Here is a 17,562-nt window from a genome sequence, read left to right as displayed (position 1 = left end):
CAACCACTTCCATTTTGTGGACACTTCTTGAACTGCTGTATAGGAGCTGAAAGTGTTTCAGTGCAGTTACAAAGGTCAGTTTACGGAAACTTCTCATCTTTGTGAGTGCTGGGCCACTGTCCCTGACCTTTTTGTTCAAAGCTAGTGCTCTACCACTATAGTCACAGCTTCACTTCCCAGTGTTTTTTTCTTGGCCAGTCCTGGGGCTTTAACTCAGGGTCTGGGCACTGTCCCTGGGCTTTGCTGCTCAAGGATAGTGCTCCTTTGTGCCATAGCTCTACTTCTGGTTTTGTGGTAGTAAATTGGGAGATCAGTGTCACACTTTCCTGTCCAGGCTAGCTTTGAATCACAATTCTCAGATCTCAGCCTCTTGAATAGCTAAGATTACACGGTGTGAGTGACCAGCACACAGCCCATGGGGTTTTCTGAGATAGGATCTTACCATGGAGCTCAGGCTGAACTTAAAATCATTCTATCTCCAAGTTTTCTTTTATATTTTCAATGTTTGAGCAGGGGTTGGATTCAATTAAAGAGGGTGTAGCCTGCTGGAAGCTTTTGAAAGGAAACTATAATACCTAACACAAGGGAGACTTCTGTAGGCAAGTGGCCTGTATTAAGAGAATACAGAAGCCAGATACTAGAGGCTCTTCTTACTCAAAAGGCTGAAACACAGACTGATGGCTGTCTAAATTCAGGTTCAAGTGATAGCTCACCTGTGACTAAGCAAGCTCAAGTGTGAAGGCCTGAGCCCAAGAGCTTGCTTAGCCAGTTGGATACAACACTGACACATCCCCAATCACAAGTCTAAGGTTTTGAAACTTACTCACTGAACTTAAAAAAAAATTTTTTTTTGTACTGGTAATCAAATCCAGGGCCTGAAAAATGCTAGCAAAGTGTTCCACCAGTTACCCATGTCCCCTCCTACAAATCATAGTTAGCAGCTACTGCTCATGCTATGAACTCTGCTTGAAGCAGCCTACACGTTTAAAATACTACCTCAGAGAGCCATCAGATTGGCTTGGTAGATGCTAATTTAATGTCCAGAAACTATAGATGAAGTGAAAGACACACCAAGACAACGGTTATTTTGAGAATTACATTATATTCAGCATGCATATTTAATTTTTGACCGTACATTAAATATACCACCACACACCACACCTTGGAAGAAATCACTTTATTCTAACTCAAAATAACATCAGAACAGCTGTAGACCTGTCAGCTCCAATTCTATACCACCATCTCAGTGAACCTCTATTAAAAAGTCACAACACCCTCTTCCATGGCCACTGTGAAGCAAGGAAGAGATTAATAACAAGAAATTAACTTAGTTTTACACTCTATAGTATCACTAGCAATTACATTTCCATGTTCAATCAACTTGGTCATCAGAGGTGATTTTCTATTTCTTCAACTTGAACTTGATGGTTAAGCCAGTCCTGCAAACAGAAAAGTAAGTTAGCATACCAGTGGCAGAAAAATGAGACATCCATGACTATAATTTTCCTTTGCAAGCTACTGAAAGCTTATTTCAACCACAGAAACTTCAAATCCTACACTTGACACGGGAGGGACAGAGTCCTGAAGAAATGTCAACAAAAGCTTCTCATAAACACAGACACTGATCTCCCTTTTTTTCTTTTTCCTGCCCATGCTGGCTTTGAACTGGGATCCTCAGATCTTAGCCCGAGTAGCTAGGATTAAAAGTGAGCCACCAGGGCTGGGGATATGGCTTAGTGGTAGAATGCTTGCCTAGCATGCATAAAGCCCTGGGTTCAATTCCTCAGTAACCAAGTAAACAGCAAAAGGTGGAAAAGTGGCATTGTGGCTCAAGTGGCAGAGTGCTAACCTTGAGCAAAAGGAAGCCATGGACAGTGCTCAGGCCCTGAGTTCAAGCCCCAGAACTGGCAAAAAAAACTGGCCTTTTTGAGTAAGATCCGGCACACAGATTTATCTTGTTCAAGGAAGATGTAGATTCAGTTCCCACAGAGTTCAGAACTACCACTATGAACAGAATAAATGTATGTATCACCTACCATTTGCAATTCTGCATTGCTTCAGCACCTCATTGAAGCCCTCGCAGAGCTTAAAGTCACCTTGGTTCTGGGCACACTCCAAAAACTGTTTTATCTCATAGGAACATGGGCCACTAAGCTGCTGCTGCTGCTGTCCCAGCTGGGCTCCCTGGGGTTCCTGCAAAGGCAAAATAGTTGGGTCTATCATAAAAGGAAATCCTATTTACACCCAGATCAGAAAGGAATGGCAGCCCCTAACCCTACCTGGTAAGTGATGTCTGGCCTGGCAGGCTCAGCATTACCAGCTCCACCAAAGCCCCCAGTGATTGCATGGCCCAGGGTGTGCCCAACGGCAGAGCCCACAGCCACACCAGCAGCTGTGGAAGCCATCTGAGCCATCAGCCCTGGCTGTCGGGGCGCAGCTGCAGGAGAACCCACAGCAGATGCTGGGGCTGCCATTGGCGGCTGAGCTGCAGGAGCTGGCCTGGGTGCAGCTCTCATCTGAGTGGCACGGCTGTGAAAGAAAAAAGCAAAAGAATCAAGTTTTTTTTCCCAACGGGTTTTAGTCATGGGAAAAGAACAACAAACCCAGGTGCTGGTGGCCCATCCTGTAATCCGAGAATTGAGGTTCAAAGCCAGCCCAGGCAGGAAAGGCTGTGAGAGCCTATCTCCAACAAACAATCAGAAAACCGTAAGTGGGGCTATGGCTCAATGTGGTTGAGTGCTGGCCTTAAGCAAAAAAGCTCAGGGACAGCTCCCAGGCCTTGGGAGTCCAAGCCCCACAACTGACAAATAACTTGGTTTTTTTTTTTTTTTTTTTTGCCAGTCTTGGGCCTTGGACTCAGGGCCTGAGCACTGTCCCTGGCTTCTTCCCGCTCAAGGCTAGCACTCTGCCACTTGAGCCACAGCGCCGCTTCTGGCCGTTTTCTGTATGTGTTTTCTATATGTGGTGCTGGGGAATCGAACCTAGGGCCTCGTGTATCCGAGGCAGGCACTCTTGCCACTAGGCTATATCCCCAGCCCACAACTGACAAATAACTTGAATGTAAAAATTAAAACTTCAGGTGAAAGCTGGGTGCTGGTAGCTCATGCTTGCAATCCTAGCTACTCAGGAGGCTGAGATGTGAGGATCACAGTTCAAAGTCAGCCCTGGCAGGAAAGTCTGTGTGAGTCATCTCCAATTAATCACCAGAAAATTGAAGGGGTACTCAAATGGTAAAAGACTAGCCTTGAGGGGGCTGGGAATATGGCCTAGTGGCAAGAGTGCTTGCCTCCTACACAAGAAGCTCTCGGTTTGATTCCCCAGCACCACATATATGGAAAACGGCCAGAGGGGGCGCTGTGGCTCAGGTGGCAGAGTGCTAGCCTTGAGCGGGAAGAAGCCAGGGACAGTGCTCAGGCCCTGAGTCCAAGGCCCAGGACTGGCCAAAAAAAAAAAAAACAAAAAAAGACTAGCCTTGGGAACAAAGAGGATCAGGGACACCGATCAGGCTGAGTTCAAGCCTCAGCACCAACAAAGAAAAAAAAAAAAAAGCTCAGGGACAACGTGCAAGATTTTCATTTTAAATTAGGTACACTATACATATTACACACACGAAAACTTTAATGGGGACTAATTCCATTAACTTACACCATTTTACCTCTTCAATCTTTTATATTAAGGTTGTAATAGCTATGTAATAACCCCCTTTTCCTATCTTCTGCAATAATTTCCACATAACCTACAGTGTTAAAGGACAGTTACTCCAATATGTTATTAAAAACCAACACACACGAACAGCTAAGTGGCTCATGCCTGTATCCCTAGCTACTCAGGAGGCTGGAATGTGAAGATCACAGTTCAAAGCCAGCCCTGGCAAGAGAGTCTGAGACCCTCATCTTCAAAAAACTACTCAGAGGGCTGGGGATATAGCCTAGCGGCAAGAGTGCCTGCCTCGGATACACGAGGCCCTAGGTTCGATTCCCCAGCACCACATATACAGAAAACGGCCAGAAGCGGCGCTGTGGCTCAAGTGGCAGAGTGCTAGCCTTGAGCGGGAAGAAGCCAGGGACAGTGCTCAGGCCCTGAGTCCAAGGCCCAGGACTGGCAAAAAAAAAAAAAAAAAAAAAAAAAACTACTCAGAAAAAGCTGGAAGTGGTGCTAGTGCTCAAGTGGTAGAGCACTATCCTTGAACACAAAGAGGACCAGGGACAGTGCCCAGGTCCTCAGTTCAATCCCCAGGACCCACAAAAAAAAAGTACAAAACTATTGTAGGCTGGGACTATAATCCAACAAAAATCTCTGCCTTCATGGAGCTTGTATACTATCATCAGATAAAAACATCATATATTATGTGTAAAGGATGAAACGTCTACAGTGTTACATTGAAAGACATCAAGACTTTTATTATTCAAGCAAGTCTCTGCACCTGGCCTGGTAGCGCTCTCCCTAGCATGCCGTGAAGGATAGTGGGTGGTGAACTACCTGCAGCCTCAGTCACTCAAGAGACTGATAGAAAAGGATCACTTCAGTGCAATAGTCTGGAACCACCTTAGCCTGGGCAACAGTGAAATTAAGGTTCAAAATGAACCCCCAAACCCTGCTTACTTCATTCAACAGATTGGAAAATCTAATTTTAGTGAAAGTGACTGGCCTGAACTGTAAGCCTGGGAGTAGTGGAGCTTGCCTGAAATCTCAACACTAGGAAAATGACGCAGGACAATCTCAAGCTCAAGGCCAGCTTGGGTTACATAGTGAGACCTTGTCTTAAAAAAAAAACAAAAAAAACCCACAAGGCTGGTGGTGGAATTGTGCCCTCAAGTGGTGGAGCTCCAGGTTTGAGAGCCCTAAATTCAAGCTCCAGTGACATCACAAACCAAAAGGTTGTGGAAAAAACAAGGCTTGGAGTCCAAAGTCAACAGACTAAGGACCTAGGTTCCATTCCCAGCACACGAGGGGAGGGGGGGGAGAATCAACATCCGAATCTGTATACCACGGGCCCGGTTCCAGGTCGCTTTCCCGGTGTCCTGATAATGTCTGGGCCAAAAGCACCTAACGCACTGGGTCCAGGACTTTTTCCGGAAGGGAGTGCCGTTACGTTCGGCCAATGAGGCCCACGAAACTCCGCCCCCCTCCATGCCGGCCTCCCTCAAGCCTGCGCCCGACCGCCCGTCCCCCCCTCTGCCCCCACCGTTTCAGCGCCAAGCCCACCGCCCGCCCCCACGGTCCCACGCTCGACTTCGCCGCCCTTCGGGCCCCACCGCCCCCTCAGGCCCGCGCCCGAGCCCACCACCCCTCAAGCCCCGCCGGTCCTCGAGCCCGGTCGCCTCTCGGGCTCCGCCGCCCCCTCAGGCCCGCCCCCGTCCCACCGCCTCTAGGACCCCACCGCCCCCTCAGGCCCGCGCCCGGCCCCGCCGCGCCTCGAGTCCGGCCGCCTCTTCAGGCCCGCGCCCGCCCTTTCCTGTCCCCGCACCCGGCCCCACCACCCCTCAAGCCCCACTAGTCCTCGAGCCCGGCCGCCACCTCAGGCCCGCGCCCGGCCCCGCCGGACGGCCCCTCGGGCCCCGCCACCCCCAGGACCCCGCCGCCTCTTCAGGCCTGCGCCCAGCCCCACCGCCCCTCGGGCCCCGCCGCCCCCTCAGGCCCGCAACCGGCCCCGCAGCCCCGTCTGGAGACCCTAGGCCTCTGCGTCCCCGCCGCCGTCTCCTGCGTCACAAGGCCGGCAGAACTTGGGAGCCCGAGCCCCGGCTCCAAATCCCGGGAGGGTCTCACCTGGCCGGCGGGGCCACGCGGGAGGTGCGGCTGCGGCTTCCACGCGGCATCCTGGACCGAGACGGAGAAGCAAGTCTAGAAACGACGAGATCTGCGAAGTGGTCTGAGGCTTCTGTGAAGGAGAGCGGAAGACGGTAGGCGGGGCTGGCTCTAGCACGTGACCAATCAGCGTCCAGACAGAGGTCTCAGTTTGCCGACGTCTCCCGGGCCCTGAAGGTCATTGGAAGAGCAGGACGTCACTGCGACGACTCGCCGTGCGCGGTGACGTCACGCGCTCGGAGCCGGGGCGCCGTAAGACGCCGGAAGTGCTTCCGTGTCCTCACAAAAGTCGTCCGCTGTCCTGTCAAGTGTACTCCGTTAGCGGCCTGCTTCCGGGTACAACGGGGCCGCCGCGGCTTCCTTTACCTTTGCCTTACTGTGGAGGTGAAAGGCTGGGTCACTTCTCCGACCTGATTGCTAGAGAACTCTGGGCGACTTTCCTAACGTTAAATTATTTGAATATTCAAATTTGAGACAGTAATTGTGTAAAACAAAATTGACACGACGCAAGAAGCAAAGTATCAGGGCTAAGTTTAAGACTATTTGTATTTATCTCTTGCCTGTATCCAGTACAAAAAAACTTAAATTCAAACTAGAATGGCTTACATCTTGGTACCACAATATATTATACAGTTTTACCCCATTTCACTGTTACACAATTTATTAGGGGCGGCGGGCCCGGGCGCGGGCCTGAGGGGGCGGCCGGACTCGAGAGGCGGCCGGGCAGGGCGCGGGCCTGAGGGGGCGGCGGGGGCGGGGCCGAGGGGCGGGCCTGTGGGGGCGGCTGGGCTCGAGGAGCATTGTTACAAAGTTGTCTGTTACAGAATTCATGCCAGAGTTTTTGCTAATAACCATGAAAGGGTAATTCAACAAATGCCTACTAAATGGCTTCCATGTTCTGAAGCAAATCAGGGTTCTACCTTCAGAGTTTGTGTCAAAGAGGGGAGACAAATACCTAAATCACCAGTAGGTGCGGCCTGACCAGGAAGAAGTGGGGAAGCCCACGTGTTTAGGAAGGGTAGGCACCTCAGAATCAACAGCAGCCATTGCAAAGACCCCACTGCCTGTGCTTTTAGTGAGGCCTGGCATGAAACTGTTCACAGTTAACAGAACGGCTTGTCAGAAAAACTTGAGGGGGGGTCATGGGAGAACCTTGAGGATGGTTTATGAAAAAGAGGTAGAATATCTGTTTCAGCTTGGCTGTCAATGAGAAATTTCTTCCTAATGCCAGAGGAATCTTCCTATGTCCCCCTGTAAGTGGGACCTAAGGGTAGATAATGCGAAAGCTTCCACATGAAACAGCTATTTTTCCCAAAACTCTGTTTCAGTGCTGGACATCAAGTACAGGATCACATGCGTGACAGGCAAGTACTACTTGCCTGCAATATAACCTTGCAATTAAGAGGGTCAAAATTCCAACCTCAAAACCAGTGCTACTGGTTCCCAAATGTTTCTTGTGTCCCTGAAGTTTGATTTTGGATGTTAGACTTCTGATATCTTTTACTTCCAGCCACCTTTCTCCATATCTTGGGCCACTCTGCTTCTTTATCCCACAAATAGCCCTTCCCCTTCAGGGACATGGATCTCTCTCTTTTCTTTTTTGCCAGTCCTGGGCCTTGACCTCAGGGCCTGAGCCCTGTCCCTGGCTTCTTTTTGCTCAAAGCTAGCACTCTGCCACTTGAGCCACAGCACCACTTCTGGCCTTTTCTATATATGTGGTGCTGAGGAATTGAACCCAGGGCCTCATGTATACGAGGCAAGCACTCTTGCCACTAGGCCATATCCCCAGCCCCACCTACTATTTTTTTGTTGTTGATCCTTACAATTTACAAAGTAATACAAGCAAGTAAACAACTTTGATAAAGCTTGAAACTAGTTACCACTCAGAAGTTCGCTGGATGCAAGTGTGGGGAAATACCAAAACCAGAACTCAAATCAAGGTTGGTGCTCCTTTGCAGGTTAAAGGCCCACTGACTGCTAGGTAGAGAAGCCTGAGTACAGATGAAGAGGAAGGCTAGCACGCCACCTACTGTACAGTTTTATAACTGGAACTCAACCTGGCCTTAAATGTCAGGTTGATGAGTGGGTCTAACATGAGGAAAAGTGCCCTGGAGCACCTGCTGGCTTGAAAACACTCCTTAAACCTTGGAAAGATTTGAAACTTTGAAAAGAATCACATCATGTAGCAATTAGCTGTAGGAAAGTAAGGCGTTTGTAAAATTTTCCGTGCTCAAAAACAAGTTGTAAGCTGGGCACCAGTGGCTCACACCTGTAATCCTAGCTACTCAGTAGGCTGAGATCTGAGGATCACAGTTCAAAGCCAGCCTGGGCAGGAAAGTCCCTAAGACTCTTATCTCCAATTAACTACCAGGAAACTGGAAGTGGCACTGTGGCTCAAGGCACTAGCCTTGAGCTGAAGAGCTCAGGGACAGCACCCGGGACCAGAGTTCAAGCCCCATGGCAAGAACAAAACAAAACTGTATACTATGGCTTATATGTAATATGTTTACCTACCTCACAGGAAAATTCTGGGTAAAACTTAGCATGAAATATTACCATGCTACATAAGAACCCAAGTACCAAGGTCCTGACCAGGTCTACTGCTTAAATTAGCGGTGGGAGGGATGTAAAGTTTATGAGCTCTCTCTTGCCTTAGAATCCCTTGTCTAAAATGGGAGCAGCAGCATCTAAAGGGATTGTTGTGAGATCAGTAAGCACAGATATTCTAGCACTGCTCAATAATGGAAATAAACCCTTCAATGTACTCTGACACTGGGGTGAGAAATCTTGTAAAAATTCCTATCTTTAGTCTCCCTCATTCATCTTCATGGCTTATGTACGTGCTGGTCCTGGACTGGAATTCAGAGCCCGAGTGTTGTCCCTGAGCTTTTGCGCACAAGGCTAGTGTTCTACCTCCTGGGTCACAGCTCCACTTTTTTTTCTGGTAGTTCATTGGAGATTAATTGGAGTCTCATAACTTTCCTGCCCTGCCCAACCTGGCTTCAAAACATGATTCTTGGGCTGGGTATATGCCTTAGTGGTAGTGCTTGCCTTACATACATGAAGCCCTAGGTTCGAGTCCTCAGTACCACATAAACAGGAAAAGCCAGAAGAGGTGCTGTGGCTCACGTGGTAAGGTGTTAGCCTTGAGCATAAAGAAGCCAGGGGCAGTCCTCAGGCCCTGAGTCCAAACCTCAGGACTGGCAAAAACAAAAAACATGGTTCTCAGCCTTTGAGTAGCTAGGATTATAGGTGTGATTCAGCAGTTTTGTGTCTTTTTTTCCCCTTCTTCTTTTACTTTTTTTTTTTTTTTTGGCCAGTCCTGGGGTTTGAACCCAGGGCCTGAGCACTGTCCCTGAACTTCTTTTTGCTCAAGATGAGAACTCTACCACTTGAGCCACAGCTCTACTTCCAGCTTTTTCTGTGTATGCGGTACTGAGGAATGGAACCAAGGGCTTCATGCATGCTAGGCAAGCACTCTACCACTAAGCCACATTCCCAGCCCATCCTTTTACGTTTTGTTTTGTTTTTTGACAGAAACAAGTACTGGTTTACTTAAAAAGTTGAAGAAGAAAAAAGTCTTCCAAGTAAATGAAAACAGGCAGGGGTGGCCCTACTCTTAACCAAAAAAGTAAGTCTCAAATCAAAATTAGTCTACACAAAGACAATCACTAGAGGGAATGCTACATCTAAAAGGCATAGCAATTCTTTTTTTTTTTTTTTTTTTTGGCCAGTCCTGGGCCTTGGACTCAGGGCCTGAGCACTGTCCCTGGCTTCTTCCCGCTCAAGGCTAGCACTCTGGCACTTGAGCCACAGCGCCGCTTCTGGCTGTTTTCTGTATATGTGGTGCTGGGGAATCGAAACTAGGGCCTCGTGTATCCGAGGCAGGCACTCTTGCCACTAGGCTATATCCCCAGCCCCAAGCAATTCTTTTTTTTGTGTGTGCAAAAAGGGTACAGTTACATAGTAGGGCAGTGTGTACATTTCTTGTGATATCTTACACCCTGTTTTTCTTTCCCTTCTCTAGGTCAGGTAGACATATATACAATACACAATGTGCCAAGAACATATACAGTAGCCGCGTGGCCTACGCCCAAGAAAATTCACCTAGGGCTTTAAATGTAATGTCAATATTAGACAATATGTCGACAGTAGTCTTATATGAACGTACATACTTAGCTTTTGAGCTATTGTATTCCACTGAGAGGTCGATTTTTGACCTTTATATGTTGAGTAGTTCTTTGGTTTTAGTTACATAATGTTGGGTCACTGCCCCAATCCTGTGGGAAATACCATTTGACAAGCAGTTTTTGGTTTCACAGACCTGGTCTCTACTGTCTCTCCGTCACCCCTTCTTAACAGTCATATATCAGGGAGATCATGCCCCTTTGTTTTCTGAGTTCTAGGCTTGTCTCGCTCAACATTATTTGTTCAAGATCTGACCATTTCCCTGCGAATGACAATATTTCACCATTCCTAATCGCTATGTAGTATTCCATTGTGTATAGGTATCATACTTTTTGGATCCATTCATCTATGGAGGGGCATCTGGGTTGTTTCCATATTTTGGCTATTGTGAATTGTGCAGCGATAAACATGGAAGTACAAATGTCTTTTTCATATCTTGGGACCTGCTGTTCAGGATAGATGCCTAGGAGTGGTATGGCTGGGTCATAGGGTAGGTCTATATTGAGCTTTTTGAGAAATCTCCATACTGTTCTCCAAAGTGGTTGTACTAATTTGCACTCCCACCAACAATGGAGAAGGGTTCCTCTTTCCCTGCACCCCCTCCAGCATTTGTTGTTGCCTGAGTTCAGAGTATAGGCCATTCTAACTGGGGTGAGGTGGTATCTCAGGGTTGTTTTTATTTGCATTTCCTTTACTACCAGGGATGTTAAACATTTCCTCATATGTTTCTTTGCCATTTTTATTTCTTCTCTTGTGAAGTCTCTCTTTAGCTCCTTTGCCCATTTCCTAATAGGTTTATTGGGCTTGGAGGGGCTTAGTCTTTTGAGTTCTCTGTAGATGACAGATATTAGGCCTTTGTCTGTTGCTGTGCTGGTAAAGATCCTTTCCATATGGTTGGCTGTCTTTCTGTTTTGGTGGCTATGTCCTTAGCTGTGCAGAAACCTTTTAATTTGTAGTAGTCCCATTTGTCGAGTCTCTCCCCTATTTGTCGTGCCCCTGGGACTGTATTCAGGAAGTTCCTTCCGGTGCCTATAAGTTCTAGCGTCTTTCCTACTCTATCCTTCAGTAGTTTCACGGATTCAGGTCTGATATTGAGGTCCTTGATCCATTTTGAGTTGATCTTGGTGCATGGTGATAGGCTTGGGTCTACTTTGAGTTTTCTGCATATGGCTGCCCAGTTCTCCCAGCACCAGTAGTTGAAGAGGCTCTGTTTATTCCATTGTATGTCTTTAGCTCCTTTGTCCAATATCAGCTGACTGTAAGAGTGCGGTTTTATTTCTGGATCTTCAATTCTAATCCATTGGTCTTCCGGTCTGTTTTTATACCAATACCAGGCTGTTTTTGTTATGATGGCCCTATAGTAGAGCTTGAAGTCTGGTATTGTGATACCTCCTGCACTGCTTTTTTTGCCTAGAATTGCTTTGGCTATTCTAGGTCTTTTGCTGTTCCATATGAATTTATGGATTGCTTTCTCTATTTCAGTGAAGAATGTAACTGGGATTTTGATGGGGATTGCATTGACTTTGTATAACAACTTGGGCAATATGGCCATTTTCTCTATATTGATTCTGCCTACCCATGAGCATGGGAGGTCTTTCCATCTCCTTGTGTCTTCTTTGATTTCCCTTATTAGATTTTTATAGTTCTCATTAAATAGGTCCGTCACATCCTTGGTTAGGTTGATCCCTAGGTACTTTTATTCTTTTTTTGGCTACTGTAAATGGAATTGTTTCCATAATTTCCTTTTCTGTTTGTACATTCCTGGTGTACAGAAAAGCTGCTGACTTTTGTGGATTGATTTTGTATCCTGCTACTTTGCCAAAATGGTTTATTAGGTGTAGGAGTTTGGGGACTGAGTTTTTTGGGTCCTTCAGATATAAGATCATGTCATCTGCGAATAGGGATAACTTGATTTCTTCCTTGCCGACGTGGATCCCTTTGATGTCCTCCTCTTGCCTTATTGCTATGGCTAGGGATTCCAGCACTATGTTGAAAAGAAGTGGGGAGAGTGGGCATCCTTGTCTTATTCCTGAGTTTAGGGGGAATGATTTGAGTTTCTCCCCACTTAATACGATGTTAGCAGTTGGTCTGTTGTATATGGCTTTTATTGTTTTGACGAATGTTCCATCTATTCCTGTTCTCTCCAGAGTTTTTAATAAGTATGGATGTTGTATTTTGTCAAAGGCTTTTTGAGATAACAATGTGATTCTTGATTTTAGTTCTGTTTATGTGGTGAATTACATTGATTTACGGATGTTGAACCATCCTTTTGACTGTGGGATGAAACCTACTTGGTCATGATGTATAATTTTCTTGATCAGTTTCTGGATCGTGTTAGCTAATATTTTATTGAGGAGCTTTGTGTCTGTGTTCATTAGTGATATTGGTCTGTAGTTCTCTTTTTTTGTTGGGTCTTTGTCTGGTTTGGGAATGAGTATGATATTAGCTTCATAGAATGAGTTTGGGATTTCTTCCTCTGCTGTGGATTCAATTGCGGAGTTTATGGATATCAGACAGCTATTTATGGTTGCCAGATCAGCTCTGATCATGGAAATTTCTTCCTTTAAAGAGTTGTATTTTAAATCTATTTTTTCATGCATTTCACTTCTCAGGATGTTAAGGTCTTCTTTAACGGAGGTTTGCATTGTATCCATTTTTGCTTCCATTTCTTTCTTGGCTTCCTGGATGTCCTTCAAGACTTCCACTCTAAACTCCTGGAATTGTTTTCTGATTTCGTTTCTGAAGCTTTCCATCATTTCTGCTAACATGGCCTCAATTGATTTTTTATTCTCCATCTCCTCTTCAGTCGTGCTGCTTTTTGGTGCTGGAGAGTTGGCTTGCCCTTTGATGAACTGTGTTATATTTCTTTGTGATTTGCGCATCTGGAGATCTGTGGGTGGCTTCCCTGGTTTGGCTTTGTGCTGGTTCCCGCTGGTCCGTCAGTGGGAGCCTTGTGTCCTGGTGTCCTGGCTCTGGGTTTGGCTGTTGAACCTTGCTGCCCAATGGGTGAGCATGACCTTCTTGGTTGTTGCTGAGGAGGTCACCCTCACTGCACTTGTGGGCTGGTAGATTCTGTGTCCTTCTCTGCGGAACAGTGTCCTGCCGCTGTGTTGTGCTGACCCTAGCGTGCCCCTGTTGGGGGTTTGCTGGTCGCTGATTCAGCGTGGCTTGGAGGCTTTTCTCTTCTTTGGTTCTTTTTTCCACTCTTTATATTGGTCAGAAGAGCTCGCCTCTCAGGCGGTTCGCCTTCCTGTGTTGACCGCTCCGGTGCTGGTGTTGTTGAGGGGCTGTCCACCCACTTGTGCGAAATGCACCAAACTGAGTGGGTGCCACCGCTGGAGCTCTGCCCTCCTGTGCAGGTGCGCCTACCAGAGGGGGCGCTGTCGCCGGGGGCCCCGCCCACCTGTGCGACGTGTGCCCACTACAGCGGGCCGGTCCGCTGTGGCCCTGCTCACCTGTGCGGGTTACGCCTACCAGAGCAAGCCCCGGGTCCCGCGAGTCCGCTGTGGGGGGCGGTATGTGTGGGCCCCAGTGGGATCAAGTGTCTTGAGGCCCAGGCGTCTCGGGTGGGGCTTGGAATGCCTGCCGTCCCCGGCCCGTTGGGAAGGGGGCGGGACCGGTGTGGCAGGTTCAGGCTCCTCCGCTGCCTAGGTGTTGCTCCACCCTTCCCTTGCTAACTCCTGTGTCTTCCCAGAGCCTGTTGGGATCTTGCCACCTGATTTGGGGGTTCTTTGTTCCCTCGGGGTGGGGAGGGGGAGGGAGGACGTTCTAGCTTCTTTGTAGGGTTTGGGTCTCTGATAGCTGGTCTCCCATTGGGGGAGGGGGTAATGGGGAACTAACTGGTCCTAGATTGTGTGTGTGTCCCGTGCCGCCGTTGGTCCTTCAGGGGTGGAGTGCTGGCGTGTTGCAAAAGGTCGTGGTGGCGGCCTCAGCTCTCCCCTTCTGCACCGCTTGGTTTTTCTGCCGCTCACGTCCGATCCCGGCCATGCGGTCCCGAACTTCCCCGTTGCCGCCTTCTGTCTTGGTCCACGCTCTCCCTGGGGTCCGTGGAGTCCTGCTGTCTGGACTCTGCGCTCCTGGTGTGGGTTTTCGGCAGTCTGTCTGCCGATCGCCGGGTTCCCCTTTCCCAGCCTGGCCCTGTTCGGGCTTGGGTTGGCTGGTGGGGGGAGGGTACCCCGGAGATTCTCTGGCTCCGTGCAGGTTATAGGCTCTTCTTTTTTTGCTCCTTTTTGTTTCCTGCATTTCTCCACTGCTTCTGGCTGCTGGTTTTGCTGGGTTCTTGATGGGGTGTTGGGTGCTGGAGTTCCCAGCTCACTTTTCAGTTGGAGCGAGTTGGGGTGCCTCCCTACTGTGGCAGCGCCATCTTCCTCCTTCGCATAGCAATTCTTAACATCAATACACCAAACATCAGGGCACCCAACATTTTTATTTTTCTTGCCCGTCCTGCAGCTTGGATTCAGGGCCTGAGCACTGTCCCTGGCTTCTTTTCAAGGCTAACACTCTACCTACTTTTTTTTTTCTTTTGCCAGTCCTGGGGCTTGAACCCAGGGCCTGGGCACTATCCCTGAGCTTCTACTGCTCTAGGCTAGCACTCTATCACTTGAGCCACAGCCCTACTTCCGGCTTTTTCTGTGTATGCATTACTGAGGAACGGAACCAAGGGCTTCATACATGCTAGTCAAGCACTCTACCACTAAGCCACACTTCCCACCCCTTACTTTTTGAAGCTCAGGATGGCCTGGAGCATGCTATGGTAGGCCAGGCTAAGGCCTAGGATTACAGGCTGCACCACTAAACCTGGCTGTGATCACTTCTTTGATAGCCCAGCTACTTGATAGCTCAGCTATTTGTGGACTGGAAATGAATTATCATAGTAACTTAAAAAAAAACAAACCTCAGAGTTAAAATGTCATTCTTGCTGTTCTCTTTTAATTAAAACCCCTAAACAGGCATACACATTTGGGATGTAACTTACTTCTTATTTAACAATCAGTAAAGAAAAGACTGAAGCAGTAAGCTTAAGCAACGTGGAACAGTTCTGTTGGGCAACATGGTGGCACAGTTACAGTTGGAGTCAGTGAAAATACTTTTTATCAGGTCCTTCATGTATCCTGCAGAAAATCAGACAAAAACATCAGTTAATGTTTTTAGTCCCCGCATGAGCACTGGAAATAAAACTCTCAGATTTGTGATGCTCATTATCATTGTGATTTTAATTTACATTTCCCCGATGACTTTTGATGCTGATTTTTTTTCCATATCTTATCACCCATCGCAACTTGAACTTGAGCCGCAGCTCTGCTTTTGGCTTTTTTTTCTTTCTTTTTGGTGGTGGTTAATTGGAGATAGATGTCTCATAGACTTTCCTGCTTGGGCTAGCTTCGAACCTTGATTCTCAGATCTCAGCCTCCAGTTCTAAGATAACAGGTGTTGAGCTACTGTTGCCTGACTGTTGGCCCTTTTAAAGCTCTTTGAAGAAGTGGTGCTGTGGCTCAGTGATAGAGAACTGGCATTGCACACAAAGAGGCTTGGGAACAGCACCCAGGCCCTGAATTCAAGCCCCAGGACCGGCAAGAAACAAAATAGAAAACCTACTTGAGTAAAACTTGTATTTATTTAGAAGCATTCTGAAATTCAAGATGTCAACAAAACAGCTGCAATTATTACTATTATTATTATTGATTGCATGGGCTGGGAATATTGCCTAGTGGTAGTGTGCTTGCCTTGCATACATGAAGCCCTGGGTTCGATTCCTCAGCGCCACATATATAGAAAAGGCCAGAAGTGGTGCTGTGGCTCAAGTGGCAGAATGCTAGCCTTGAGCAAAAAGAAGCCAGGGACAGTGCTCAGACCCTGAGTCCAAGCCCCAGGACTGGCAAACAAAAACAAATAAAAACATTATTATTATTGCAGCGAGTATAGTATTAGCAACACTTCTCTGTTTTTTTTTGTTTGTTTGTTTTTTGGCCAGTCCTGGGACTTGGACTCAGGGCCTGAGCACTGTCCCTGGCTTCTTCTTGCTCAAGGCTAGCTAGCACTCTGCCACTTGAGTCACAGTGCCACTTCTGGCCATTTTCTGTATACGTGGTGCTGGGGAATCGAACCCAGGGCCTCATGTATACAAGGCAAGCACTCTTGCCACTAGGCCATATCCCCAGCCCCAACACTTCTCTGTTTTGAGATGGGCTTTCACTATGCAGCTCAGGCTGGCCAGGAACTCTGGTTCCTCCCGCCACTGGCTTCCCAGGGATTGCGCCTGTGCCCGCGGCCCCGCCCTGCGCGCGCGCCCGCGGCCGCCCGCCTCCCAGCCTGTCACCCACCGCAGGGTTCTCAGAGCGGGTTCCGCGCGCGGAGCCGGAGGGCGGCGGGCCCGGCGCGGCTGACGTACCGGGCTCAGGAGAGGCGGGAGCGCGGCCGGGGCTGCAGCTGGCGCTGGCGCCGCCGGCGCTGCCCATCCATCAGCTTCTGCGCGATCTTTCGCTCGTGGCCGCCCGGCACCGGCCGGTTTGTGCGCAGCTGCTGCTCACGCCGCGTGCGGCCCTTGCTGCGCCCGGCCCCGCAGGCCGGGTAGTCGCGCAGGTAGATGTAGTCCAGGCACTCGTAGACGATCTCTTCCTCGGAGCCCGCGGGCGGCGGCGGCGGCGGCGGCGGCGGCGGCGGCGGGGCCCGGTCCTGGGCACGCAGAGCCGCCGCACGCGCGCCCCGGTCCATTGCGCCGCGGCTCCCGCCGCCTGCGAGCGCGCGCTCGCTGGCAGGGCCGGCCCCGCCCCGCGCCGCGCCCCCCCCCCCATTGGCTCCCGAAGGGGCGTGTCCCTTGACGTCACAGAGCCCGGGCGGCCCGCTCTCCGGCTCCGGGCCCATCCCTGGAATTGTGAGGTCCGCGGCGGACCTGAGGACGGTCGTTGTGTGTATGCTAGCGGGCTGGGGTGCTGCACGCCTGCCATCCTGGCACTCGCGGGGCTGGAGCCAGGGTCGCGGGACGGTAGGCCAGTCCAGGCCTCTGAGCCAGAACTTGCCCCGAAAACGTTAAACTACAAAGCGGCGGAGGATGGGTAAAATGATTGGACATGCTTTTAAGGTATCCAGAGGCCCTGGAATGTGGCTTAGCGGTAGAGTGCTCGCCTAGCATGCCTGAAGCCAAGGGTTCGACTCCTCAGTACCACATACACAGAAAAAGCTATAAGTGGCACTGTGGCTCAAGTGGTAGATATCCTTGAGCAAAAGAATCACAGGGACAGGGTCCAGGCCCTGAGTTCAAGACTGGCAAAAAAAAAAAAAAAGGCATAATGTGTGTTTTTAATTGTCGTAGTAATTACACATATTTATGACAATGCAATTTGAGTCTGTAATGTGCCGTGATCCAGACGGGGTAATAGATCTCTGGTCTGGGGATGTGGTTCAAGTGGTAGCATGAACAGGGTTCAACTCTCCAGTACTACCACACAAAATCAACATAGAAATCACCTCTACTAGCTCTCTTGACTTATCTAAAATGATAATAATAGCAGTAATAGTAATAATAATCGGCAGTTTCCCCAGTGCGCATCAGCAAGGGCCTAGGGCGGGGCC

At 48.9% G+C, this 17,562-nt stretch overlaps 2 protein-coding genes across 2 annotated transcripts; both read right to left on the bottom strand.

The window, feature by feature from the left end:
- Positions 1-1,162: 1,162 nt before the first annotated feature.
- Chchd2 (coiled-coil-helix-coiled-coil-helix domain containing 2) lies at positions 1,163-5,923 on the bottom strand. Its single transcript, XM_048329766.1, has 4 exons — positions 5,767-5,923; positions 2,280-2,529; positions 2,037-2,193; positions 1,163-1,439 (listed from the first exon to the last, which is right to left on the bottom strand). The coding sequence occupies exons 1-4, from the start codon at positions 5,814-5,816 to the stop codon at positions 1,429-1,431; spliced, it is 468 nt and encodes a 155-aa protein (XP_048185723.1). The 5' UTR covers positions 5,817-5,923; the 3' UTR covers positions 1,163-1,428.
- Positions 5,924-14,888: 8,965 nt separating this feature from the next.
- On the bottom strand, positions 14,889-16,717 carry Nupr2 (nuclear protein 2, transcriptional regulator). The gene is made up of 2 exons (XM_048329810.1): positions 16,382-16,717; positions 14,889-15,104 (listed from the first exon to the last, which is right to left on the bottom strand). Exon 1 carries the CDS (start codon positions 16,702-16,704, stop codon positions 16,387-16,389), a length of 318 nt encoding a protein of 105 aa, XP_048185767.1. The 5' UTR covers positions 16,705-16,717; the 3' UTR covers positions 14,889-15,104; positions 16,382-16,386.
- Positions 16,718-17,562: the final 845 nt, after the last annotated feature.

This window comes from Perognathus longimembris, chromosome 1, assembly GCF_023159225.1.
Source record: "Perognathus longimembris pacificus isolate PPM17 chromosome 1, ASM2315922v1, whole genome shotgun sequence".
In the NCBI taxonomy this organism is placed as follows: domain Eukaryota; kingdom Metazoa; phylum Chordata; class Mammalia; order Rodentia; family Heteromyidae; genus Perognathus; species Perognathus longimembris.
Note: the sequence above shows the minus strand (reverse complement) of the source record. Positions and strands in the feature narration are given on the sequence as shown.

What these genes read in the sequence shown, in the direction of transcription:
- Nupr2 (XM_048329810.1), bottom strand. Translation starts at nt 16,704, where the DNA reads ATGGACCGGGGCGCGCGTGCGGCGGCTCTGCGTGCCCAGGACCGGGCC.
- Chchd2 (XM_048329766.1), bottom strand. Translation starts at nt 5,816, where the DNA reads ATGCCGCGTGGAAGCCGCAGCCGCACCTCCCGCGTGGCCCCGCCGGCC. An exon ending in CGCGTGGCCCCGCCGGCCAG is followed by an intron (nt 2,530 to 5,766) that starts GTGAGACCCTCC and finishes TTTCTTTCACAG; the next exon opens with CCGTGCCACTCAGATGAGAG. An exon ending in GGCCAGACATCACTTACCAG is followed by an intron (nt 2,194 to 2,279) that starts GTAGGGTTAGGG and finishes TTGCCTTTGCAG; the next exon opens with GAACCCCAGGGAGCCCAGCT.